Genomic DNA, 26,247 nt, shown 5'->3' on the forward strand with positions numbered 1-26,247 from the left:
AACCTTCAAATAACCCGTCCAATGCTATACCAATCAGCATAGAGGATGGATGCATAGGAAAAAAAAAACACTTCAGCCACATTCAGCGAAAGCTAAAGGTTTTCTATCAAAAGCACAATAGCGCCATCTGTATATACACCACATCAACGGCAGATAGGCAGGCGGGCTTGGCGAGCGAGGGGACATTGTCCAGGAGCTATCCCAATAACTCCACGCTTGAAAAACGGCGAACGCACCGACTTGAACTACAGCACTCGCCATGCCAAGTGGGGCTTTCATTTGAGTGACCCTATAGATCGAAGAAGATATGAAACTGTGCTAAAACAAAAAATAATCGGGCTACTTACGCTATTGTATTCCCGGCTCACGAAAAAAAGCAGGGACAGGATGACGGGATTAAGCAATATGCCATCGGTAAGTTGAAACACAGCGACAACTGAGACGTGAAATCATGCATGGAGCCCGCATAGACGTTTTCTGGCATGGGACGGGCAGCGTTTCGCAACAAAGTATATATATATATATATATATATATATATATATATATATATATATATATATATATATATATATATATATATATATATATATATATATATATATATATATATATATATATGGAGCCATAAAACTTTGAAGATGGTAGAGAACAGAAGAAAACTTCGAACAAGGTTGACACCACCATTGTTGCCAACGTTTCAGCAAAGAGACTTGCCTTCGTCAGGGCAAGTCTCTTATATACATCCTTTCTGGCCAAATATCGCTTCCAGTGCTCAGTCAGCGCTTACTGCCAGTCACACGCACGAAGAATCTCCCCGAAAAGTAGAACTGAATCTTTTTTAAAGCCAAACACGAAAATATTGTTACGTGGCGGCAGGACACGCACCATGAATGATGATGACCGATCTATTTACATTATGGGCCCGGCATACCACGACAGTGCTCGCGCAAGGTGCGCCAGCCACTTTGTCGTCGTCGTCGCCGTTCTTGGTTCAAGGCGCTGTGCGGCATTGCCTACCTGAGTCCCGTAACAAAATTTTATCCACACTAATAAAATTAACGGTGGACACCATAAAGCGCTGGGCAACCGCAATAGCCCGTTTCAGACACGGAGATTCGCAATACCGAAAAAAAAGAAAAGTCCATGAAACGTTCCAACGTGGCGTTACTCGACCTGCTCACAGCACATGGGCCCCGCCAGTTGTGCTTATTACGAAGAAGGATGGCTCTATTCGGTGATTTTGAGTCCATTATCCCCGTCATAGCAACATCAACCGGAAAGGCGTTTGCCTGTTACAAGGCATTAACAGAGACATGCGTATGTTCTCTTGCTCTATCATTTAGGCACAGCCTTGCCAGTAGGACGTGCGCTTCTCCAGAACTTATTGGTATTTTACACATCATTGACACTGCGTAATCCAAGCGTCCTTTGCCTGTTTTATTCGTCCGTGAGCGGCCCGTGAAATGCTTTGGTGAAGTACTTCGTTTGGGCATCCCGCGTCGATATGTAACTCAATTGACCGCGCCAGAGTCCTTCAATGCAAAGCATTGAAGGACTCTGACCGCGCGGAACAGCAAAGTCCCCCACTAACTCCTGCGCCTGCAAAAAAGTTGGTTGCACTGAAATTTTATATTGAGTTTCTTACTCAATAGCAATCTGTCGCTAGTCTATGCGGCTCACATTAAGGCCGTCTGTGTCGTAATGGGTCGCCTTTATACCGTGCGGCGGCCTTAGTTTCATCATTGGCTTAGATTGAAACGTTTTAGTGGCCGCAAATTAAAATACAACGCTAGAAAATGCAAAGAAGACTCAATAAAACACGCTGTTTTAAAGCTAAATAAATAAATGAATAAAGCGTGCTAGTTTTACTGAGAGCCTGCCAGAACGGTTATGCCTACTGTTCTGCAGACCAAGCTGGTAGATAACAATAATGCAAAATTCTGGGAGAAACCCAAAAAATACGCTTATTTTTCTAACATGTCAAATAATAAATTGTTTGAAAAGCTCGGAAAGGTTTTATGCGGGTACCTACGAAAACGAGCACCTAGCTCGCATTTGTGGCGTTTTCGTTCGTGTTTTCGTAAAAGGCCATCTGCTACAACTTTTTCAGCGGCAAATTACCCGCTCTGTCAAGATGTCCGGGAGCTTTTAACATATGTACTGCTACTGCAAAAAGAACCCGGAAGCGCATTCTTTTTACCACAAAATAACGTGTCTACATTGTGGGTTTGTGCTTATGCAAATATGTACTCGTGGTAGCTCGCCGGCGCTACTCCTCTCACTTGCTTGTAATAAAGCACCGCTGTGTGAGCATGAAATAATGGAGTGAATTTCGAGTTTCAAAGCGAAGCAAGAGTAGCGACGCGAGTTTCTGCCATTTCGGCAGGAGTTGCTATACCATAGTTGCTATACCATTCAGGCTACATATTTAAATTGTTTGTGCTTGCATCAAAGTTTGTGTTTCATCCTGTGCACCACCGCTTAAGGCCAATGGCTATTGGTGGGCACGTAGAAATAAAGATGATGATGATGATAATAGCGAAGAAAGCAAAATGCCAAGCCAGCAGCTACGGTCTTCTCATAAGAGTGGATTTCGAGTAGTTTCGGGGTTTCGGCAGCCGCGACGCAGGCCCCGAATAAAAACGTGAACCGCATAGAAGGTTAGATAACCATTAAGAGCAGTGGATGATTCACCGCAGTCAGGTTTCCATATTTTTAAGTGCATTTTATTTTAGCTCTGTAAACCTCCAGCTCATCACCGCTAATGCAGAATTTTTTTCAGTGACCACCCATCGGTTTTCTGGTTACGTCTTTCAGGCGAGGCTCTTTTATGGTCGGTTTGGTACCGCGTTCTAGAGGCCAGGGGAAAATAGTGGCACGCAGTGGGGCTAGTTTGTTACTGTATGTATGATAATCAGGTAAGGAAGTTGGGGGCAAAGAATGGATTCCGATGATTCAGGATAGGAGAGGTTAGTTGTGCATTTCAGAGGCTCTCGTCCTGCAGTCAGCAACAAGATGATAGTGATGGTGGATTAAACAGAATGACCTTCTGTGAAACAAGAGAAGCGGGTGGAAAATCACTCTTTACGACACTGCTGATGACGTTGACATTATGCTGACGACGTTGCCTCGTTAAGTAACTCGGGGAACGGATGGCGAAGCATGATTACCGCACTGGACAAGCAGAGTAGAATCGTGGATCTGAAAATTAATATGCAGAAAACTAAAGTAATGCTCAATAACCTCGGGAGGGCACAGCGGTCTGACATAGGTGGCGAGGCAGTGGAAGCGGTAAGCGAATATATCTGCTTAGGCCAAGTTGGGACCCCGGATCCCAGGCATGAAGAAGGATAAAAATGGGGTGGAGTGCATACGGCAGGCATTCTCAGATAATGAATGGCAGTCTACCATTGTCCCTGAAGAAGAAAGTGTATGGCAGCTGCATCTTACCGGTTCTCACCTACGGGGCAGAAACATGGAGGCTGACTAAGAGGGTTCAACTTAAATTGAGGACGACTCAGCGGGCAAGGGAGCGGAAAATGATAGGTGTAACATTAAGGGACAATAAGAGAGCGGAGTGGGTCAGGGAACAAACGCGTGTTAAGGACATATTAGTAGAGATTAAGAAGAAGAAATCGACGTGGGCAGGGCATGTAATGCGAAGGCAAGATAACCGTTGGTCATTAAGGGTAACAGAGTGGATCCCTGGAGAAGGCAAGCGTTGCAGGGGGCGGAAGAAAGTTAGGTGGGCAGATGAGATCAAGAGGTTTGCGGGGATAAATTGGTGGCAGTTAGCACAGGACCGGGATAATTGGAGATTAATGGGAGATGTTTTTGGCCTCCAGTGGGTGTAGATATGATGATGATGACGACGACGACGACGACGACGACGACGACGACGAAGAAGAAGAAGAAGAAGAAGAAGAAGAAGAAGAAGAAGAAGAAGAAGAAGAAGAAGAAGAAGAAGAAGAAGAAGAAGAAGAAGAAGAAGAGAAAGAAATTCGAACGCACATGACCACGCCTTGGCTTGACGCTTGCGGCTTCTCCGATTTCTAATCAAGGAAAGGAAATGGGTGTAACTAGAAGCGTTGGAGAGTGATGGATTTGAGAGGGAAATGAGGTGCGGGGGTCTGCTGTTGGCTGAGAGCTGTCGAAGGGGCGTGTCTTCTCTGATTAGCGGACGACCCGCTATTGCAGAACGCACCGCTAGATAGCTGGCTTCTGCCTCGCGCCGCGTTTGCCTGAACGCTCTGTACTGTGGTCCTCTTCATGAAGACTTTTTTTCAGTATCCTAGAGTTCGCCTCGCCTGCTCTGGCAGCGTTAAGGCGAGGCGACACGCGCTCTGTAAGAAGGTGGTTGCAAGTGCTGTCATGGCAGTCTGGCAGATACGCACTCGCAGCACGCTGCCCTTGCACCCCCAGTCGGCTGCTGGGCACCACGTGTGCCTGACATTAAAATGAAAACACTAAATGACCCTTCGAGCGAAAAATTACGGAGGAAGTTTAGAACTTTCTAGGAATGTGAACGCAAAACCCTACTTGGACCTTCTGTCGTTCTGCTGTCGAAATTTCTGTTGAGCTTTGCAGCCGCGCCCGTCACTACTTGATTGATTGTAGGGTTCAACGCGCCGACGCAACGCAGGCGATGAGGCGCACTGTAGTGGAGAGCTCCGGATTAATTTTGACCACCTTAGGATCTTTAACGTGCGCCGAAATCTTGTACACACGGGCGCTTTTGCTTTTCGCCTCCATCAGAAAAGCGGCCGCCGCGGCTGGGAATCGAACCCGCGACCTCGTGCTCAGCAGCGCAACGCCTTTGCCACTGAGCCACCGCGGCGGGTCCGTCACCACTTGAGCCACCCCCTAGGCCGCGCCCTCCGAAGCTCCTTCCGCTCGTTAACTATCGACAGGAGCTTCCTGTCCGCACCCGCCAATACCTCCATCTCTCTCTTAAGGCGTCTCGTATTGCACGTGTGGAAGCGGCCTTACCTCCTTTGGCGCTGCCGCTTCTCTTTCCCGCCACGCGCTGCGTAGCCTTTCCTCAGAGCCCTCCTCTTACCCTCCCTCAGCACTGCCGTTTTCCTTTCCCGGCGTACGATCCGATTTTCTACGCGATTCTGTTCACCGCCTAGCGATTTTCTGTACTTCACGCACACAACACAGAGATCTAATGCTTTCGCCTTTAAAATGCAGTCGTTGGCGTCGAAAACCGGCGCCTGCATCCACGTGACTGCTAAGCGTTTCATCATCAATAGAACGCGAGAAAAGGACCGCGCTGTCGATCAACACCTGGGCATGCGCGGAGCCACGAGCAGAACGGAATGGGCATCCAGCCCGTACCGCCCTGACCACACCCTGCGGCGCAACGGGCACCTGCTTGCCAGGTCGCTCTGTGCGCCAGTAGAATTCTCAGCGATATTGCACTGTACTAGAAGACAGGTGTGTCGTTAGGCGCTGATTAGGCGGGTCCTTTTGTGAAAATGTCTGCTGAGGAACTCCTCTCGTAAGCAGCGGCCGTTTGTTTTAGAAGTCTTGTTTGTAAAATTAATCCTTATTTATTGCCTTAAATAGTCTCATTTCGTCATTTTATGCCATAAAGGTTTATAAAATTTGCCAAATCATTGTTTATTTTGATTTAAAAGTTTATAGGTGGCGCTGGCTGCAACAGGAGTTTTCTGGGAAACGCCTGCGCTCCATACAACTCTTTCATCGCAAAAGAGACCCGCGCTCTCCATTGATTTTTCCCCCTAACGACACACCTTTGCCTTCTAGTGCACTGTAGTGATATTGCCCACGAGATTATGGTCTACAGTCAACACAATAACTTACATACAAACTCCAAAAAATAACTTGCGCCAGTTTAATCACAGAAGCAAAACATAGCCCCCCCAAAAAAACTCGAAAACATTACTCGCCGTACAATATATATATATATATATATATATATATTGAGAGCCACAGCTCCGAGATGCTAAAGGAACACTTTTAATTAGGCTGCCGAGCACAGGCAACCGAAAGACGGAACAGCCCGGGGATGATGATGGTTATACACAGATGACAGTGGCGATGGGTTTTGTCGTGTAGAAGGAACAGAGGGATTGACCCGCCGTGTTCCACACTGGATATAACAATGATCATGTCGCTTCCACGCATAAATATAACAGCAGTACACTCCCAATGCCCACACATTCCCCACCCCCTCCACCCCCCCCCCCCCCCCCCACCCCCGCTGCTGAAGGCGGCCGCCTTGCCGTACCGGGTTAGAGCTGGCGACGGGTGAACGGTTTTAACCGTGAAACGTGCACTATTTCAGTTCCACGTCGCCGACGGTCCGGTGAAGTATCCACTGGCGACACGCGATAATTAACTGGTGAGGTCTGTTCAATGATAACGTAGGGGCCCAGGTAGAGGTGAAGAAACTTTTCGCAGAGTCCTGGAGTACGAACAGGGGTCCAAAGAAGGACCTCGTCCCCTTTGGAGAACTGAACGGAGCGGTGTGATGAGTCGTGCCGGGCCTTCCGTTCTTGCTGGCTGGATTCGGTGCGGTCTCTTACCCCACGTCGACAGTGAGCGATCCGTTGGGTGAACTGATCGTGAAAAGGCGAAATAGCGGTGATCGGAGCCGAGAAAAAGGTTGTGTCCAGAGCAAAAGAGGGGGGACGGCCGTAAACAAGAAAGAAGGGCGAGTAACCGGTAGTGCGCTCGACAACTGAATTATATGCGAACATCACGAAAGGTAGGATGATGTCGCAGTTGCTGTTGTCCGGGCTGACGTACATCGAGATCATGTCGGACAGGGTACGGCGGAAACGCTCGGTGAGTCCGTTCGTCTGGGGAAGGCGTTTTATGGACGGTGTCGGCAGCCCGAAGCACTTCCGCAAGGACGTGGGAAAGAAATGTCTTGCCACGGTCACTCAGCAGGACCCGAGGTGCGCCATGTCGCAAGATGATACTGCGTAATACAAATTCAGCGACTTCTTGAGCACTACCACATTTAAGGGTAGCGGTCTCAGCGTAGCGGCTCAAATGATCCACAGCCGTCACAATCCAGCGGAAACCATCGGTTGTTGGAGGTAAGGGCCCGTACAAGTCTATGCCTACGGATTCAAACGGAGCATAGGGACATGGAACTGGTTGAAGCAAACCGGCAGGGGGTGACGTCGATCGCTTGCGGTGCTGGCACGAATCACAAGAGGCCACGTATTGTGCGACACTGGTAGAGAGGCCGGGCCAGAAAAATCGACTGCGAACGCGATAATATGTTTTCTGAAACCCTAGATGTCCAGAAGTGGCATCATCATGAAGCGCCTCGAGTACGCGCCGGCGTAGTTGACGGGGAACTACAGGAACCCATTCGTAGCCGGCAGGGTGGTGGTTTGCGCGGCAGAGAACTCCATCAATGATCCTAAATAGATGAAGTTGACGTCGCAAGCGGCTATTGGGTGGCTGGACGGATCCATCAAGCCGGTCGATTAAAATGCGACAATAAGAGTCTCCGCGCTGTAGCGTTTGCAGTTCGGTCGAGTCGGGTACAGAAGCATGGTTGAGGGGTGCCATGGGTAAACACGGCTGACTGGAGTCGGTGGAGGCTTGCGACACGGCCGGCTGCGACGAGAAGGATAGGGGGCACCGTGACAGTGCGTCGGCATCCAGATGCTTTTTACCGGATTTGTACGTGATGGTGAAGTCGTACTGTTGCAGACGCAGCACCCAACGGCATAGGCGCCAAGACTAATTCTTGATTGTCGATAGCCAGCAGAGGGCATGGTGGTCTGTGACGATGGTAAAATGACGGAGCTATAGGTAAGGACGAAACTTCTGAATTGACCTAACAACTGCGAGGCATTTGGCTCGGTGATACTGTAGTTCCTCTCTGCAGGTGTCAAGGCGCGACTGGCATACGCGACCACCCTTTCGCGATGATGAGCATCTTGCTGCAGGAGAACAGAACCAATGCCGCAGCCGCTGGCGACAGTGTGCAGTATAGTGGGTGCTGTCTCGTCAAAATGACGCAGGACGGCATCGGACGTAAGGGCGTCTTTGAGGGCTTGAAAAGCTTCCTGGCACTCGTTCGTCCAGACGAAGGGCACATTGGCTCGTAAAAGCTTGCGCAGAGGGGAAGCGAGCGTTGCAAAATTGCGGATAAAACGCCGGAAGTACGATGCGAGACCGAGAAAGCTTTTCAAATCTTTCTGTTGTAGTGGCCCAGGAAAACTGATAACAGCAGCAGTCTCATCCGGGTCCGGGCGTATGCCATCCTTGCAAACGACATGTCCCAGCACTTTAATGCTCTTACTAGCAAAATGGCATTTTTTAGTATTCATTTGCAGGCCGGCATTAGAAAGGCAAGTTAGCACCTGATCAAGCGCTCGAGATGCTACGAAAATGTGGACGAAAAGATTACCACGTCGTCTAGATAACATAGACACGTTTTCCATTTGAGGCCACGAAGCACAGTGTCCATCATGCGTTCGAATGTAGCCGGGGCATTACACAGGCCGAACGGCATCACATTAAATTCATAAAGGCCATCTGAGATGGTAAATGCCGTCTTTTCTTTGTCCGCTTCATGCATCGGGATTTGCCAGCACCCCGATCGAAGATCCAAGCTGGAGAAGTACTCAGCCCCTTGTAAACAGTCTAAAGCGTCGTCTATGCGGGGCATAGGATATACGTCCTTTCGCGTAATCTTATTAAGCGCCCGATAATCGACACAGAAACGCACAGACCCATCTTTTTTCTCGACCAGCACAACGGGGGATGACCATGAACTTGTGGATGGGCGAATGACATTGCGCTTTAGCATATCGACCACATTATCTTCAATTATCTTGCGCTCAGACGAGGAGACACGATACGGTCTGCGTTGGATCACAGCCGATCCATCTGTTTCAATTCGATGCTCTGTGGCAGTGGTCTGTGTGAGGCCAGGCGAATGCACGTCAAACGAAGCCCGGTGCTTGGACAGAATATCAAGCAATAATTTGGTCTGGTTTGGTGTAAGGTCGGGACTGAGAGTGGCCGCAAGAGCTGACAAATCACCAGGCGAAGCAGACGACGTCTTGTTCGAAGAACGCTTGCCAGTGGAAACGACAGCTGCAGGGCTGCTGTCGGCCACTGAAGCTATAGTAGTTCCATGTGACAATAGTATTGGTAAATGTGTGGTGTTACGGGCAACCAAGGCTGCGGACCCACTCACGAACCGAACAAGGCAGGTGGCAATGGCAATCCCTTGTGGCAAAAGTTGACTGCACGGAATTACAACCACGTCGCTGTCGACAATTTCGTCTGATGTAACCGACAGAATCTCTTCGCAACCGGCTGCCAAAACGTGATCGGCATTTAATTTTAGTGTTTGCCGTGGTGCGTCCTGATAATTTGGTTGTTCTGTGCCGGCGATGTGGATAGCTGGTTGACGGCAGGAGATAACAGCCGAGGCAGAAGAGAGAAAGTCCCAACCAAGGATGAGTTCATGGGCGCACGGAAACAAAGGATGAGTTCATGGGCGCACGGAAACAGAACAGCACACTGAATGTGATGGCGGACTTCTCCGATTAAAACACGCACGGTACAATAGCCCAAAGGTGTGATGTCATTCCCATTAGCGCCACGTAAGCAATGACCAGTATACGGAGTCTTTACCTTGCGGAGACGTGAACACAAATCAGCATGAATTACAGAAATACTGGCTCCGGTATCAACTAACGCTTCCACTTAAATTCCTTCGGCGAAGACAGACAACATATTAGACGGAAGTTCGGGAGGACTTGTGGACGTTCAAGGTGATGCAGTTTTACCTCCAAAAACTGCAGCATCTAGTTTTCCGGGAGCTGGTTGGAAGTATTGGAAACGGGACGAAGAGGAGACAAAGCACGCTGGAAGGGCGAAGGGGAACGACGGCGAGAGGGCCGGGAGTCCCGGGGAAGGTCCCTGGTGTCAGGAGGTGGTGATCGGCGGCGAGGAAATGGTGAATACGCATGCTGACGAGGAGAGTAGCCGTAGTAGTCCCGCTCGTAAGGGGCGTAGACGCGCCTCTCGTCTAGCTGCCGTCGACGGCAAAAGCGAGAAATGTGCCCCCGGATGCCGCAGTAGTAGCAGACAGGCCGGTCATTTATAGGACGCGGTGCTCGCCACGCTGAACGAAAAAACGGTGGAGCGGAAGGCGTAGGAATGGCGGTCAAGTGGCCGTGAGGAGTTGGAGGTGCAATCTGCTCGGTGGCCACAGGTTGCCTTGAAGCAGCTTCCGAGTATGCAGGCTCGTGAAGTAAAGTAGACTGGCAGGGCTGCGGAACGGTTGTCACAGCTGCGAGCTCCTCTCTAATTACGTCACGCAACCCTTGTGCGTGGACGTTATTGACCGGATTGCTGTGATGACAGGGTGCATCGCGGTGTGTAACTCCTCGCGAATGATGGCCTGAATCAAAGAACGCAGCTCTGTACTCCCAGTACTCCCAACGGAGCCGATGATCCAGGGATCGGGTTGGAGTCGGATAGCCTGAAGATTGTCAAGGCGCTGACAAATGCTTCGCACATCGGCAATGGTAGTGGGATTTTGGATCGCCATAGCGTTGAAAGCAAAAGAGGAGATCCCTTTAATGATGTGCCGCACCTTGTCCGTTTCGGGCATATCTTTATGAACTTGACGGCACAGCGCGAGGACATCCTCAATGTAGGAAGCATATGTCTCCTCCGCGTGCTGCACCCGAGCGTCAAGTTTCTTCTTGGCTGCCGAGCTACCAGACGATGTACCAAAAACCTTGCGTAACTCTTGGGTGAAACTCGGCCAATCGTCGAAGGTGTCCCGATTGTTGAAGAACTACGTCTTCGCTACTTCGGTTAGGGAAAAAGCAACGTTGTGGAGTTTGAACGTGTCATCCCACCGGTTGTACGAACTCACTCGATTGAAGTGGTCAAGCCATTCTTCCACATCATCGCCCCGTAGGCCAGCGAAGTCTGGAGGATCACACTGGGGAGTGGTGATAGTGAAGGCAGGCTGAGCAGGAGCTGCTGCGTTGGAAGCACCACGGCTGCTTTCGTGCTGCATGGGGATGTCTGCCACCGGCAGTCGCCGACCTGACCGAAGCTCCAGCGGTGCAACCGAGAGAGGTAGACAGAGGAATCGAGCGCACCCTCCACCACTTGAGAGACACAGCTACGAGATGCTAAAGGAACACTTTTAATTAGGCTGCCGAGCACAGGCCACCGAAAGACGGAACAGCCTGGGGTTGATAATGGTTATACACAGATGACAGTGGCGATGGGTTTTGACGGGTAGAAGGAACAGAGGGATTGACCTGCCATGTTCCACACTGGATATAACAATGATCATGTCGCTTCCACGCATAAATATCACAGCAGTATCCCAAGGCCCACATATATATATATATATATATATATATATATATATATATATATATATATATATATATATATATATATATATATATATATATATAAGACATAAAATAAGGGTTGGCAGTCAAGAAAACCTCGGAAAGCAAAGGGGAGGTTGTGGTTGGTCAGAGAAAGAGATGAAGAATTTTTTTAGTCGAAAATAAAGTGGTGAAAAAATGCCCGCCGGGTGGGATCCGAACCCACGACCTCCAGAATACCGGTCTGGTGCGATAACCACTACGCTACCGGCGGGGCTGTTTCCCCAGCACTTTCTCGGGTATTTATGTTAAGTAATTCTTGTTTCCTGCACTTGGGGGTGGTAGCCAGCGCCACTCGGACTACTCGGGGTGAAGGGGACCTTCTTTTTAACCCCCGGGCCGTGACTCGAGTGTCTACGACATGTCGAGAGTGGTCGACCGGCATTGAACCCTCTTAAGCTCCCTTTGGCACCAAGACTGCCAGAACAGAGGCCCTCGCTAAGCATGTAGCGAATCAGAAAATGGGAAATGAGGGGCTCCGTGAAAATAAGACAGAAAATAAGGGTTGGCAGTCAAAAAAACCTCGGAAAGCAAAGGGGAGGTTGTGGTTGGTCAGAGAAAGAGATGAAGAATTTTTTTAGTCGAAAATAAAGTGGAAAATAAAGTGGATAATAAAGTGGTCCTGCACCCCCAAGTGCAGGAAACAAGAATTACTTAACATAAATACCCGAGAAAGTGCTGGGGAAACAGCCCCGCCGGTAGCGTAGTGGTTATCGCACCAGACCGGTATTCTGGAGGTCGTGGGTTCGGATCCCACCCGGCGGGCATTTTTTCACCACTTTATTTTCGACTAAAAAAATTCTTCATCTCTTTCTCTGACCAACCACAACCTCCCCTTTGCTTTCCGAGGTTTTCTTGACTGCCAACCCTTATTTTCTGTCTTATTTTCACGGAGCCCCTCATTTCCCATATATATATATATATATATATATATATATATATATATATATATATATATATATATATATATATATATATATATATATATATTTCTACTAAAAGTTGAAAGAAGCCCGAAAGCTAAAAGTGCATCCAAACTTCGCTTAAACTGCGTTCAGTCGATCGTCAAACCTTCAAAGACCGAAATCGCAAAGGAATAACGAACCCGCGCGACGATTTTTCGCGCACTAAGTAAACGCATACAAGAACACCTAAATGTATACCGGTTCGTGGTTTATGAAATGAAGGTATACTCTTGTACTCCCTCATGATCACTGTGTGTATTGCCTAATAGAACAGTTCGTTTTTCACTATTTTCAAGTAACCCTTTTGACACAATTGATGCCCGGTTTCACGCACACGCCGTGTGTCCGGAGATGTTATCACAGCTTTTCGGTCGACCAAGCGGTCTATGGGGAAATGCATTAGTTTTCGACAGGACACCATCGGTTCAGCTAAGAAAGCTTTCGCTTTAAAAATGCGAAGGCGCTTCAGCTGCCCTCAATTGTGCACTAATGCTTTAACGATCAAAACTTATAGGAAGTGCTTAGGTATCCTCATTTTCCTTTTTCGCTCGAGATGGATGCACGTAGTAACAGCAAGCGGAGTTACCAATACTGTCGCAAGCGCCTTCGCCTGTCGTAGTTAAAAGATCAGCCCTTTTTTATCTTGCATTTTGATGCGCTCTCATAAAAGAATGCGTCCATCTGTATTGGAACAAAAGCAGAAAGACAGCTGGCTGAATATGTAACGCATTAAAATACCCGCGCATAAAGTAATGGCACTTTCAGCCTGACAGCCGGAATGCAACCTTTATTCCAGTGCAATAAACCACTGTGGAAAAGCAATACCCCACCTACGGGGTGCTAATTAAAAACACTCGATACTGGCAATCTCCCTAGTTCTAGCGTCATAAAATAATGAAAAAAGTTCAACGTTAAATTGATGTCCGAGATTTAGCCCTTTCGATTCTAACGGAAATGGGGCGCGAGTGCCAGGCGAACCCGAGATTTTATCCAGGGCGAGGAGATTGAAGCCAGACATGGAGCTTGTTTCGGACGTGAATGGGTCTAAGCTTAGCTAAAGCCTCGCTCACAAAAACGAGAAATGGCAATATCGGCAAACCCCGTGGCTCGCACATCGCGTATCCCGATACCGGCTGGGGAGAAGTAAAAATACGTGGCTTTTAACCAGTAATGGCCCTTTTGAAAACATGGTTCACCCGTGCATGCTTTTTACTCTGCTGTTTAATTAGCTTGTACAAAAAACTTTTCTTGTTTTGACTGTGACAAAGTGCATGTTAAGGAAAACTTGAATTGAGTGGGGCTCCTAAAATTTAACTTTTAAGGGCAAAGCCTTCTAGAACGGACGAGGAAGCTGTTCCAGAAATCACCGAGAGGTTAGGTCAGGTTAAGAATCAAAGACAGAAGCCCGCCAGTTAGTCATTTAAAGGCAGACCATCTCGTAAGCCAAGCGCTTAGCGTTACTGTTCTCCATTTGTTCTTTTATTCCCACCAGGGTATTAACGATTGAGATGCATAATAGATGCTTTCAAGCCTTAGCATTTTCTGCCCCCGCAAAACGATCAGCAACATCTCTGGCTTAGTCGTGGATTCGCCCGAAATCACTATCAGCTTTTAACTCTACGTCCCGCACCCGAAACTAAACTGGAGCATATTCGTCGTGTCCATGACTATCCGGACACTCTAGAATTCCATAATCCCCCAGTATGACCTTCAAAACGGCCTCCACAAACTGCTGAAGTGGCCCGATCGTCTTTCCCGGACGAACCATAATCTGTCTACCCGCCCGCGATTTGTAAATTGTGCAAATCTACTTTTTCTTTTTCTTGATTTGGCGTTCTGTGCTTCCTCGGCGCCATTTGCTCTACTTTTTTATTCAACTTGCTTTTTAGAGTTTCGTGTGTTGCATTTTATTGCGTGTCTTTGTTTATATTGTTGTCATTGTTGTCTCCAAAATCTCCCTCATCCACCTCGCTGCATTGTAATCATCCCTATCTGGCGTAGCAAGCACTGCCGCTAGCAGAGCTGACCTCTCCAGTCGACATTAAATAGCTCTTTCTCTTCGTCTCTACTTACTCACTGTCATCGCCGTCTTTGCCGATTCGGGATGGGCCTGGAAGCTAAACTGCTTGACGGAATCGAATGCGTTCTTTCTCCGAACGAGTAATCTCTCTGTTCGCATTCTCTGCAATCTCTGAGTGAAATTTCAGGCAGCAGCTCCACTGTTCTGCTTGTAAACAGAACGCTCTGATGGCAAGCAAGGATAGATCGGGAAAGTGAGCACACCCTTCTCGCTGATACCCAGGCTTCGTTCGTACGTAGTTACATGCTTTCTCATTGTAGTCGTTGTGTTCACTGCCTACGTACTACGTACATAGCCTCTTCGATTGAGAAAAAACGCTGCGCCGAGCCACACGTGATTACAGTGGCTTGGGCCCGGCCCGCAGAGGCTCGCGTCCGCGGCATCTAAAGGATTGTCTGTTTACAGTTCAACGTTTTTAACGCAGAAGCAAAGCTTGGTTGCGCTCAGCCGTGTTGCTCCATAATCGCTGCCCCCACCGACGAATAGGACACCGCTCGGTTTCTCCTTATGAATACTAGAAAATCCTGCACCAGCTGAACAAAACCCGCACCTGCTGAAGTATGGAAGGTATAAAAACAATAAAAACTAATGAAGTTGGGCCAATCTTACGAGGTGAAAAGCCAACCGCCAAAGCAAATGTCTTTCCCTACAGCGCGCAGATTGCGTCCGGCGCGGCAAGCTACGCTGTTTGCGCAACATCTCATGTTTCAGGCGGGCGTGATTCTGTTTTACTAACATCGAATAGGCCGCAAAACGTTGCCAATGGGGCTATCATTACAGAATTCAGGGTTCATTTCGTTTTGATAGCAACAACAGCAAGAACAAACATGACCCCTCTCACGAGACCAGAGGAGGAGAGTCGCTGTATTTCAGTGAAGGGACAGAAGAGGTAATAGCGCACGCCAGCTATGAAATTCAGTCTGTCAATACATCCGTAATTGCTTGACAAACCAATCAGAGCGTGGAAGCTGCGAACGTGGGAGGAATGTTTGCGCGGAACGTACGGGGATTACCGAGGGCTGCGCGTAACTATCTCTCGGCCGATTGAGCGGTACCGGATGTCGCGTTTTCCAATAATGCGACGGCCCGTCCGAGTTTCAACGCATTACTCATAAGTTTCGACATACCAACGTAGTCATCAGTACCACAGAGGGCGATCGCCAAAGACTTGATAAAAATTGTGGTTGATTCCTCTGTCATATATCGGTAAAACACGAAAGTGAAATGTGCAGCGAAATCTGAGCATGATTTGCGTTTCGGCGGCTGTCTTGTGGGTGCGCTTGGCGAGTGAAGTCCTGCTGACGACTTCGGCAAAGGTGTACTGGCGTCATTTCCGTGACGGATATGACATCAGTAAAATCTTGGTGTACCCCGGCATAAAACACTTTCGTGTGAAAATATAAAGCCCTAAAACGAATAACCCTAAGTGCAACGTACTCTTTGGTTCTAAAGGTTGCTTCCCCGCAAGAAGACCCTGTGTGCAGGGGTGCACCCTTTACAGTCCGCTTGCTTCGTTGTACTGGCGTCATTTCCGTGACGGATATGACGTCACTCAAATGTCTGTGTATCGCGGAATAAAACACTTTCATGTTAAAAGGTTACCCAACAAAACTACAATCACGCTACACCCAAACTTACTTCAACATCTCTGTTCTGTACAAAATCGCCCACCCCCTACCTTACAACTGTCCCTGTTATCAGACTTCTGCACCGCGTACCCCAACGTGTTGGACTGGCCCTGGCACCAATGCCCCTTCCTTCCCAGTCACAGGAGCAGTGTTATTGCGAGCTGACCAGCTCGAGGCCTGGAGATCAACGCTTCATCACCCGGGCCCGTGCAGCGGTGACAGATTGGACTGATAGAGGCCACCCACTTTGGTTTTTTTACCTTTCTTCTACGACTCAAAAAAAATGTTCTTCGTATATTTCGGCGGGTGTGGCCTGCAGAGGCAGCGTCATCAGCTTTTTGGTTTCCCGTTATCCCACAGTGACCAGGCACCCACTGAAAAACAATATTGTGCCCAGCGCCTACTGCAAGGTGATGTAGGTAGAGAATATCTTGAACGGCAAGTTCATATGTGAAGTGCTTGCCGCTCTTAAGGAGGCACTGAAGGGCAGGTTTAGAGTCAGTGAATATGGTCCATTCGTTGGGCTCTTGACGTAGGATGTAGCGGATTGCCTCTTTGAGGGAGTGTAGTTCAGCTGATGTCGAGGACGTTGGTCTGTCTAAACGGTAGGAAAAGAGTTTACCAGTCGACGGGACGAATAGTCCAGAGGAAGAACTTTGCGGCAGCGAAGACCCATCAGTGAAAAGATGAACCCTGGTGGAATGCAACCTGTGCGTGTAGTCCAACGCCAGTTGGAGCAGTTCAGCCTGAGGCGTTATCTTCTTAGATGTCATCCCTGGGATGCCTAAACCTATACGAGTAGACGCTAATGTCCAGGGCGGAAACTGAGATGGCATTGCTCGCGGTGGTTGCGTCGTTTTGGGAAGGCACAAAGCTCTAATAGCATCTCCGAACCCAGAACTCTGGGCCGCAGTGATCCTGCTCAGACAGTGGGGTGTAGGTTGAAGTAGATGCCGGTAGTGGACACGGAGCGACTCCTGTAACATGAGTGCGTCCAGAGGCAAGCAACGAGCTTCAGCGATGGTCCCGGCACCCGAAGAACCTCTGGGTAGTCCAAGACAAATGCGCAGGCTGTTCCGTCGAGCCGCTTCTAGCTTCATTTTGTTAGTAGGGGCTGCATGGTGTAGTAAGGGAAGGCTATAGCGTATGAGGCCATCGACGTAAGCTTTGTGAAGCTGTAGCATCGACCCGCAGTTGCTGCCCCAGCGGGAACCGGCAAGGTATCTCAGAACCTGAGACGTCGCAGAGATGCGGGCACACAGTCTTTTTATCTCAGGCGACCAGGAGAGATTACGGTCGATGATTACGCCAAGATACTTGTGGGTCCGGGAGTACGGGAGGGCTCGTCCACTCAGCAGAATTGGGTACTGATCCATGCGCTTCCTTGTAAACGCCATTGCAACGCTTTTCTCATGCGATAGGTGAAGTCCACGAGTAGCAAGGTAGGTTGAAATGGAGAAGAGGGCCTTCTGGAGACGTTGCTGAGTGGTGCGTCGGGAGCGTGCTGCGTGCCAGATACAAATGTCGTCTGCGTAGATCGTGATGTTAACTCCCCGCGGTAGGCACCGTTTCAGCTCTATGAGAGTCAGATTAAATAGCAGTGGACTTAAAACGGCTCCTTGTGGAACACCTTTTTCGACGGGGAAACGTGATGTGTCACCATCCGAAGTGCGCATGAAAAGCTGACGTCCAGCAAGGTAATCCTCGATCCAGGCGTAGAGTCTTCCTCCAAAGCCATGTACTGCAAGAGCAGTTAGAATGGCTGTGTGTGTGACAGAGTCGTAGGCAGCTTTTATGTCTAAGAAAATTGCGATTGGTATGCGGCTAGAATCCAATTGCTCCTCGACTGACGAGATAAGGGCAATTATATTGTCAATAGACGATCTGTGCCTACGGAATCCATTCATCTCTTGCGGGTAAAGGCGTCGGCTTTCGAGAAACCAGGACATTCTTTTATGTACCATCTTCTCCATCAGTTTTCCAATACAGTTCAACAGAGCTATAGGCCGAAAAGAGGAATAACACGTGGGCGGCCGGCTAGGCTTTAGAACAGGAGTAATTTGGGCGAGCTTCCAATCAGAGGGCAGCGTACCGCTCATCCAAGAGGAATTGTAGAACTCTAGGAGACGGAGCAGGGCATTGTGAGGCAAGTGCGTGAAGGTTGCGTAACTAACGCCATCCGGACCTGGACACGACTTGGTTTTTACATCGGAGATTGCTGCTGTCAGTTCTTGTAATGTAAAAGGCAGGTCCAGTGCTGGAACGGCTGATTCTGGAGGCCTAACAGGTGGAAGTGTATTCAGCGTTGATGAGGAGAGGATCTTGCAATATTCCTCTGCGACCAATTTCAAAGAGGAGTGCTCGTGCAGTGAGAGGGCAACAAAAGGGCGCAGCTGCTTAGGTTGCGTGCGTAACCCTTTGACAACACGCCAGATGCGCGTCAACGGTGTGTGAGTATTTAACGTTGCACAAAAGTTCCTCCACCGTTGTCGCTGAAGCTTGTATAGGTGACGCATTACATGTCTCTGAGCCCTTCTAGAAGCTCGTAAATCTTCTAGAGATTTTGTACGGAGGGCTTTTCGCTCCGCACGGCGACGAATGGCACATAATCTTTGGTACTCAGCGTCATTATTGAGTTGATTCCAGCGTTTTGTTCTTAAGCATGTGGAATTCCGAAAACAGTGAAGTATCGCTGGGATAATTTCGTCATCTCGAGTCGCTGCCGTAATGCAGGTTCGTATGGCTTCCACGAAAGCTCTCCAGTCTGTGCACGCGACCTGTTCTTTGTAAGTCTGAGAGTGCGAGTCACGAGTTGATATCAAAATCGGGTAGTGGTCACTTCCTCTTGTCTCTAAGTCTGTGCACCACGTGAATTTTGCGGAAAAGCCAGCAGTGACGAATGATAGATCGATACAGCTGGTTGTTTTGGGGGATTTGAGGAAGGTAATGCTGCCATCGTTTAGGGGTTCAATGCCATGTCTAATTAGGAGGTCCGCGAGTTTTGCACCACGTAGGCTTGTCTGGGAACTGCCCCAAATTTCATTATGAGCGTTAAAGTCCCCACAGATAATGTGCGGCTTATCAGTCGACGTGATGAGGTTGTCCAGCCTGGTCTCATCAAACTTGGCGTTGGGTTGTAAGTACGCTGCGATAAATGTGAAAGTCTGAGAACCAATAATTGTAGTTGCGCAGACGTACTCATTTGTTTCGTGCGGTGAGACTGGAATTTCAACTGCCGGAACGTCAGTACGGAACCCGATAAGAAGCCGGCTTGTACCGCTTACTCGTTGAGAGTGGATGAAATAGTAACCACTCAAGCGGAAATTCTGATCTACTCGTGACTCTGAAATGACAACGAATGGGAATCCGTAAGTGTGAAGAAGCTGACGTAGATCACCGAGCTTCGACCTCAGACCACGAGCGTTCCACTGGAAAATGGTGCATCGTTTTAGGTGACTGTTCAATGACACTGTTGGCGATGGTGCTGCCGTCATTGTTTCCCGATGGTGAATGGCACACCAGGTAGGGAGCAAGATGCTGCTAGCAGAGGTTCCAAAGCCAGCCGACGCTTCAACCATGGCCACACGTTACGCCCTTTCAGAGAGAAACAGAATGTGGTCAGATCCTACCCACCACCACAAGTTTCTCTACTCCCTTGACCCTCAGCTGTCGTCAAGACTTCCTCACCAGCTCCCCCGTCATCTAGAAACATTATTTCATCGGCTCCGACTTAATGCAGCTTACACGAACAGCTACCGTTTCCGCATTGGACTATCTACCGCCCCCAGGTGCAACAACTGTGCATCGGAAGACACTATTGAGCATCTTTTACTCCACTGTCCTGCCTACAAGGACTCTAGATCAACTTTGCTACAGAACATTGCACGCATAGGTTATACGCAAGGACCAGTGACCTTAAAAACCATTTTAGGGCCCTGGCCGTCTTCTTCTCAGCAACGCCTAGCCCTAAAATTTCTGTTTTCGTACCTCAGCGACACTGGCTCAATTCAAAAACTTTAAATCTCTTCACTCTGAGACTTTCGCTCTTGCCCTTTTACTTAATTTCGTTGGTCCCTCTCTCAGCTTGCATCTCTTTTCTGACCTCCTCTCTCTTGGGCCTTTCTTCCTTTTCCCCCTCCCCTAACAGAGTAGCATGAAGGCGATTTTGTACGCCGGCTAAACACTCTGTTTTTCTAATAAAGAGCTTCTCTCTCTCTACGACTCAAATAATAAGCTGAGAACAATTACGCATCAGTTTAAATAAATAAATAAATAAATAAATAAATAAATAAATAAATAAATAAATAAATAAATAAATAAATAAATAAATAAATAAACAAATAAATAAATAAATAAATAAATAAATAAATAAATAAATAAATAAATAAATAAATAAAGTGTTCAAGTCAGCGTACGAACGGAATAGATTATATCCACAGCGCTCTGGAAGGGCGGGGAGGTGTTGTACGGACGAATGGTTGGGAGAACAGCTAACCAAATGAATAATCTCAATCAACAGAATGCTCTCAACTAAAAGTTGGATTCTATAAGTCAAGTGATCAATAAAGAAACCAATTCATTCAGGCTGTAATTACAATCAATAATAATGCGAATGTGGCACCCGGTGCGGTCATCCGCGCTTTTCTCGCTTTTCTCATTTTTCACCTAAACATTTTCACGGCAACTTTTCTATATTTATCTCCTACATGATAGCGATTGGATACCAACTTAAACTTTTTTATGCGGTGAATCGCTATGTCGCCCACTAATCGCTCATTTAAATGTCCCGGAACGTGTAACAAAATCCCATGTAGCCATGCGAGGAAGTGCCGTCGAAAATAAGGGTTTGCAGCGACTGCCGCAGACAGATAAGAATCAATGAGCGAAAATGTTTCTCGTGACCGCAGCCGAAAACGAAAATCAATACGCGATCAGACTAAACTAACTGATCTGTATCTCCGGGTAGAATGTGTCACGGTTCGCCGCTAGGATGCTTGGGCTAAACACAAGCTCGTTATTAATTACGGCCGTCTGTTGTTACCCTCTGTATATGCTGCCAATAGCGGGAAACAATTCGCTATATTTACCTCGAAGCCCAAGCTGCCTGGCTATGAAGTGTATCAGAGTTTTGAGCTAAAGAATAATTTTTTATAGCATTCAGCTTCGTGAATTTACTTTCGTGCATACACCAAGCGCGTCACTGTTGGGCCATCAGAAATACAGGCGCGTGAATTGAAATCGATAACACTACCTTCCGTGCAGTATCACAATGACGTTGACGTTGCGCCAAAGCGGCGGGTATGGGCGTGACATGATTTATCATTAAAGACTTTTCGAGCCAGTACAGGGTAGTTTTTGCTACAGAGGCCTTTGCACGATAAGTCGAAAGATCAGGTCTCTCGCTAATTAGCCGTTGTAGTTTTTACGGGACATGTACGTTCATATCAGATGCGTAGAATGACATAAATGAATTAGCTTTAAGCGCCAACCACAACTTCAGGAAAAAAAGGGGGTTTTGACAGGACAGAGGTGCCTCTGTTCTGTCAAAACCCCCTTTTTTTCCTGAAGTTGTGCTTGTCGCTTAAACCTATTTCATTTATGGCATATCAACTAGATCGTATGGATGTATTAATTCAATGCGTAGAATAAGTTTCTTTCAATTTATTTTCCAGTCAAATTATAAAAAAAAAAAACGAAGGAAAATAAGGTAAGTAGCGTAAGGCCAGCCGAAGCGTGGACAAACGCAAGTAATTTTTTCGTCGTTAACTGATGCAGATCGAGGACATATCGTTAACTGATGTTCGTCGAAAAACGCGAGCCTGGAATTCGCTGGCTTTGGCGTTGATATTTTTTTGTGTGACAAAGATGTCACAAATAATCAGCAAGGATAATATCCTAGCATCTTCAATCGTAAGTTCATGCCAGCATCACATTTTCCTAAATCTGGTATTTCAATGCTACTAAAATTAAAGGCAATTGTTTCAGTAATCTCTAAAATTTTGTTTTCCTATCAAGGATAGAGCTATAGAGCAACAGTTACAATGTATTCTTTTATGCTAAAGCAGTGTTTGCTTGATGCTTTAATATATGCTGTGTAATTATTAACGTACATTGTTCATACTTGCAGGTTGCAGAGTATTTTCATTCTTCCATTAGGGCGTATTGTCAGGCATTGTATTTGTAGCCAGGTCCTGTTTTTGTTAATAAATTTGTGTTAGCCTTTTTGTATAGTTTTGATTAGTTTTTTTTTTTTGTTTAGACTCTCGTTGCTGCTTCTGCAGTGTATTTCGCACTATTACCAGACCCTAGTTTTCGGTTAAAGGTCGGAACTCTAACGAACGGGGCTAGAACAATGACAAAAAAAGGGGGTGAAGCAATAAGATGCCATGTATGAAGCTTTCACAAGTATAACCGTGTATTTTTATGCATTCCGATTAGATTTTAATGCCAGATCATTACTTTGCTCATTGTGAAAACCCCGCCATCACCAGAATGCCATTGCAGAAAACACAAGCCGCCTTGAGAGGTACAGATACCGAAGGGGGCGGTCAGGAGACTCTTGACGATGGCTGCTGGGCGTTACGCGCTTCAAAGGGGCTGTAGCAATGACGGGCGTGGCCGCAAAGTTCAACACAAAGTTCAACAGCAGGTCAAGAGCAGGTCAACAGCAGGTCAACAGAAGGTCAAAAGAAGGTTCAACTTGGCTTTCGCTTTTACATTCCTAAAACGTTCTGAGCAGCCCCGTATCTGCTTTAGAGCTACCACGGTACCAGACGTGAAATAATCGTCACGCAAATTGAACTACGCACGTCTTGGGCTCTTCGCCTGCGCTGTGATAATTGGCCAAAGCTTTGTGATTTTGCGATTTTTTTCTCTATTCAGACTATTCTCATTTCTGTTTGTCTGCGACATGGGTTGTTGATACAAACGCTTCAAATGCGATGTCCGTTTCATTGCCTGTGGCACCTTCGGTGCAAAATGCTTTTAAGCATTTTCTTTTTTTTTCTTTGCAACCATCTTAACAGCTCATACAGTGGTTCATAAAAATGTTAGCCGTCCTCTCCTGCGCCTTTCAGACGGGTAAATAGTCGGCGAACAGACCTCCACTTCCTCGTTTACAGAGCCGGTGTTCTTCGGTCGATGAAATCTGTCGAGAAAGAAATCTGCGCGATTTCGAACTCATCCCGCACATACAGCCTACTTCTTTAGGAAGGGCACAATAGGCCATGATGTTCTGGACACTTGTTATTAGCTGTTCAGTTCTTGCACATTGTCGACCTACCGCATATAATTTTACAAGTTGTGTTCGGCGAGCAAAACAGGAAACAAAAAGAGCATAATGAAGCAACTGAGGAAAGGGAGCTATAGTTATGAGAATGAATTGTACCACGTGAGCATGTGCAATTAATCCAACTCGAATTAAAACAAAGTTGACGCGACGCGCAAACTATCTCGTTAGTTCGAAACCTCCTAACATCGGGAAAACGTTATGCCTTGGGCAACGGTTGTGGGGAGCCCAAATTCCTCGTTAATTCGGGAAATTCATTGTTCTTTCGTGAAGTGGAGGTTTAACAATGCACTGCAAGTATTGGGGATATGTCCCTGTAGTACTTAACATGTAACCCACTCAATCTCACCATAAGAGCGGAGAAAAAGCTGGTGCGCGAAGTTAAAGTTAAGATTTCGTTTCCACCGCTGTATGCCAAAACCTACATACCGCACTTTTGCATTTGCTACAAATGTCCATTTAAATACTGTCGATGACTAGTACGACACCTGCTACTAAACAAAACTCAAAATTATGAAATTCAAAATTCAGAACTAAGCAAACATTTTAAAGGTATATTGGTTGTAAGGTATATTCGTCCGTTTGGTCATTGTTTCAAGTCAAGAATATATAGACGGAGGCCGCTTAAGACAAGTCGTCGGAGAAGTCACGAAGCAGGCCGCGAAAAAGACACCGTTTGTTTTGGATCAACAAACTAAACGCGGCTGCCACGTGCGACGATAGCGAAATCGGGTGGAAAATTCGCCCGCAACTGCAGCTGACGCGCACCGGCAGAGCAGAGGACAAACACTGACCGGACAGGGTGGCGTAGGCCCACAGCGCCAGGAGCACGGGTACGCATCCATCCATGCACGCGGTCTGGGCGACGTCGCTGGCACGGCGACCACGCTGGCGGGCGGCCCGAGAGAGCGGGCTCGGCGGCCACCGGCGCCGCCACTTGGCTCGCCCACCGATCTGCCGCCGCCGCCGCCGCCGCTCGAGCGAAGCCCGCGCGGTACGCCGGCTAGCGCGATTGCAGCGCGCTCGCGCTTCCCCAAGGGGATCAGTCCCGGGGCAGCGGCGATCGCACGCGCTCACGTGCGCGCTCTCCGCCGCTAGCACTCAGCGAAAAAAGGGTGCAGCGCTCGACTCGTCAGTTTCTACGGTTTTCCGTGGCCGCGAAGATGCCCGCTAAGTCTTTCCTCGCAGAGTTCTGAATATGCCACGGCAGTCGCACTACCCGCCGCGGTGGCTTGGTGGTTAAGAAATTGTGCTGTTGAGATTAAGGACACGGGTTCGATCCCGGTAGCGGTGGCCGCTTTTCCGATGGAGGTGAAAAGCGAAAACCGCCGTGTGTCGAGATTTCGCAGCACGTTAAAGACCCCAGGGGGACAAAATAATCCGTAGCCCTTCACTACGGCGCGCCTCATCCCCTGTGCAGCATCGGCGTGTTAAATCCCACAATCAATCAATCAATCAATCAATCAATCAATCAATCAATCAATCAATCAATCAATCAATCAATCAATCAATCAATCAATCAATCAATCAATCAATCAATCAATCAATTTTCTGTTGCTTGGCCTCAGACGTAGCAGACAGCCTGTAAAGGATGCTCTGCTGCATACAAACCATTACTGCGGTGAAGCTTACTGTTTCGAGAACAAGAACAATTCTTAGAGATCCCCACCGGTGAGAGATTATTATTAAGGCGGAATACTTAGATGCTTCATCAAACGCGAAAAATAACCTTGGTTGTCAGCGGCAACACGAATGGTAACCGAAATGCCCGGCCTGGTAAAAATAATAACTTGGCCGCGTAGCTCCTCACTTCGCTGCAAATGTATTTCTGCCGCCTCTGCCACGTAACTGCCTCTCTGTTCTCCTCCGCCCACCTCCCATGCTCTTTCACTCCCTTTTGATCCTCCCGCGATAAACAAGGAACGGATTTGCCGAATTGAACTCAGTTTTTCCTCGCTCCACTGCTCGCGCCATCTACTGGAACCTTTTTTAATACTCTTGAACTTGGGACACTGCCACGAGGTCTAGGCTCGCGCAGGCTCTCTTTGTATTTTTGGGTCAAAATATTGTTTTCAACGCGTATTTCTTATTACCCATCGCAAATGTCAAGCTCGCATTTATTTTGAATTGAAAGAACACTGCGTATACGACTTGTACATTGGTGCTTTGCCTCGAATATGCCTGTTTTCTTTCGCTCAACCATGTTGACAAGTACGAAATGCGTTTCAAGATTTAGTGGTTCGGAAAGGGTTTGGCTGTATAAACTTGTCGCCCGAAAAATCGCTAACGTGAAACCTGAGGAGGAGCGAAGCATGCAGTGTAAAAGTGTATTCGAAGATTGTAAGTATTTCTCTTGCCACACGGCTCGCGCTGATTGGGCGCCGGAGAAGCGCCGGTGGGAGGAGCAATCGCGCGCTTGCTGAGGCGGTGGCGCCGTCTCTCGCGTTGAACCGGATTTAAGCAATTAAATGAGAGACAGGCTAGCTGTAAGTTGTCTTCGTGTCACACGCCGCAGCATGCTAAGTGGCGCGAGGCGTTGGAAAACGAGTGTCCTGGTGTGTTCGTTTAGTACGCGTTTTTGCCCATGGAGGTGAAACGTTCTAGCGCGAGGCGTTGGAAAGTGAATGACCCTGTGTGTTTTTTAGTACGCGTTATGTTCTAGCGCGACGCAGTGGAAAATCAGTGTCCCGGCGTTTTAGTATCGTGACTACATAAGGCTATAGGAGACACTGATAGCCCGAGGCCCTAAGGTGCTTCGCCCCTAAAGTTTTTTTTTAACTTTTGGCCGCATGGCTGTCAGACAGACAGACAGACAGACAGACAGACAGACAGACAGACAGACAGACAGACAGA

At 47.8% G+C, this 26,247-nt stretch overlaps 1 protein-coding gene across 1 annotated transcript in view; it reads right to left on the reverse strand.

Annotated features, from left to right (window-relative positions):
* Positions 1-24,350, reverse strand: part of LOC144178825 (uncharacterized) — a 170,067-nt gene extending 145,717 nt beyond the window's left edge. Inside the window, exon 1 of the mRNA XM_077706954.1 lies at positions 24,189-24,350. Coding sequence (XP_077563080.1) covers positions 24,189-24,243 — 55 coding nt within the window. The 5' untranslated portion in view covers positions 24,244-24,350. The remainder of the gene's footprint in view (positions 1-24,188) is intronic.
* Between the last annotated feature and the right edge of the window lie 1,897 nt (positions 24,351-26,247).

This window comes from Haemaphysalis longicornis, unplaced genomic scaffold (assembly GCF_048455015.1).
Source record: "Haemaphysalis longicornis isolate Haplotype H1 unplaced genomic scaffold, Haemaphysalis longicornis Haplotype H1 scaffold_4, whole genome shotgun sequence".
Taxonomy (NCBI): Eukaryota; Metazoa; Arthropoda; class Arachnida; order Ixodida; family Ixodidae; genus Haemaphysalis; species Haemaphysalis longicornis.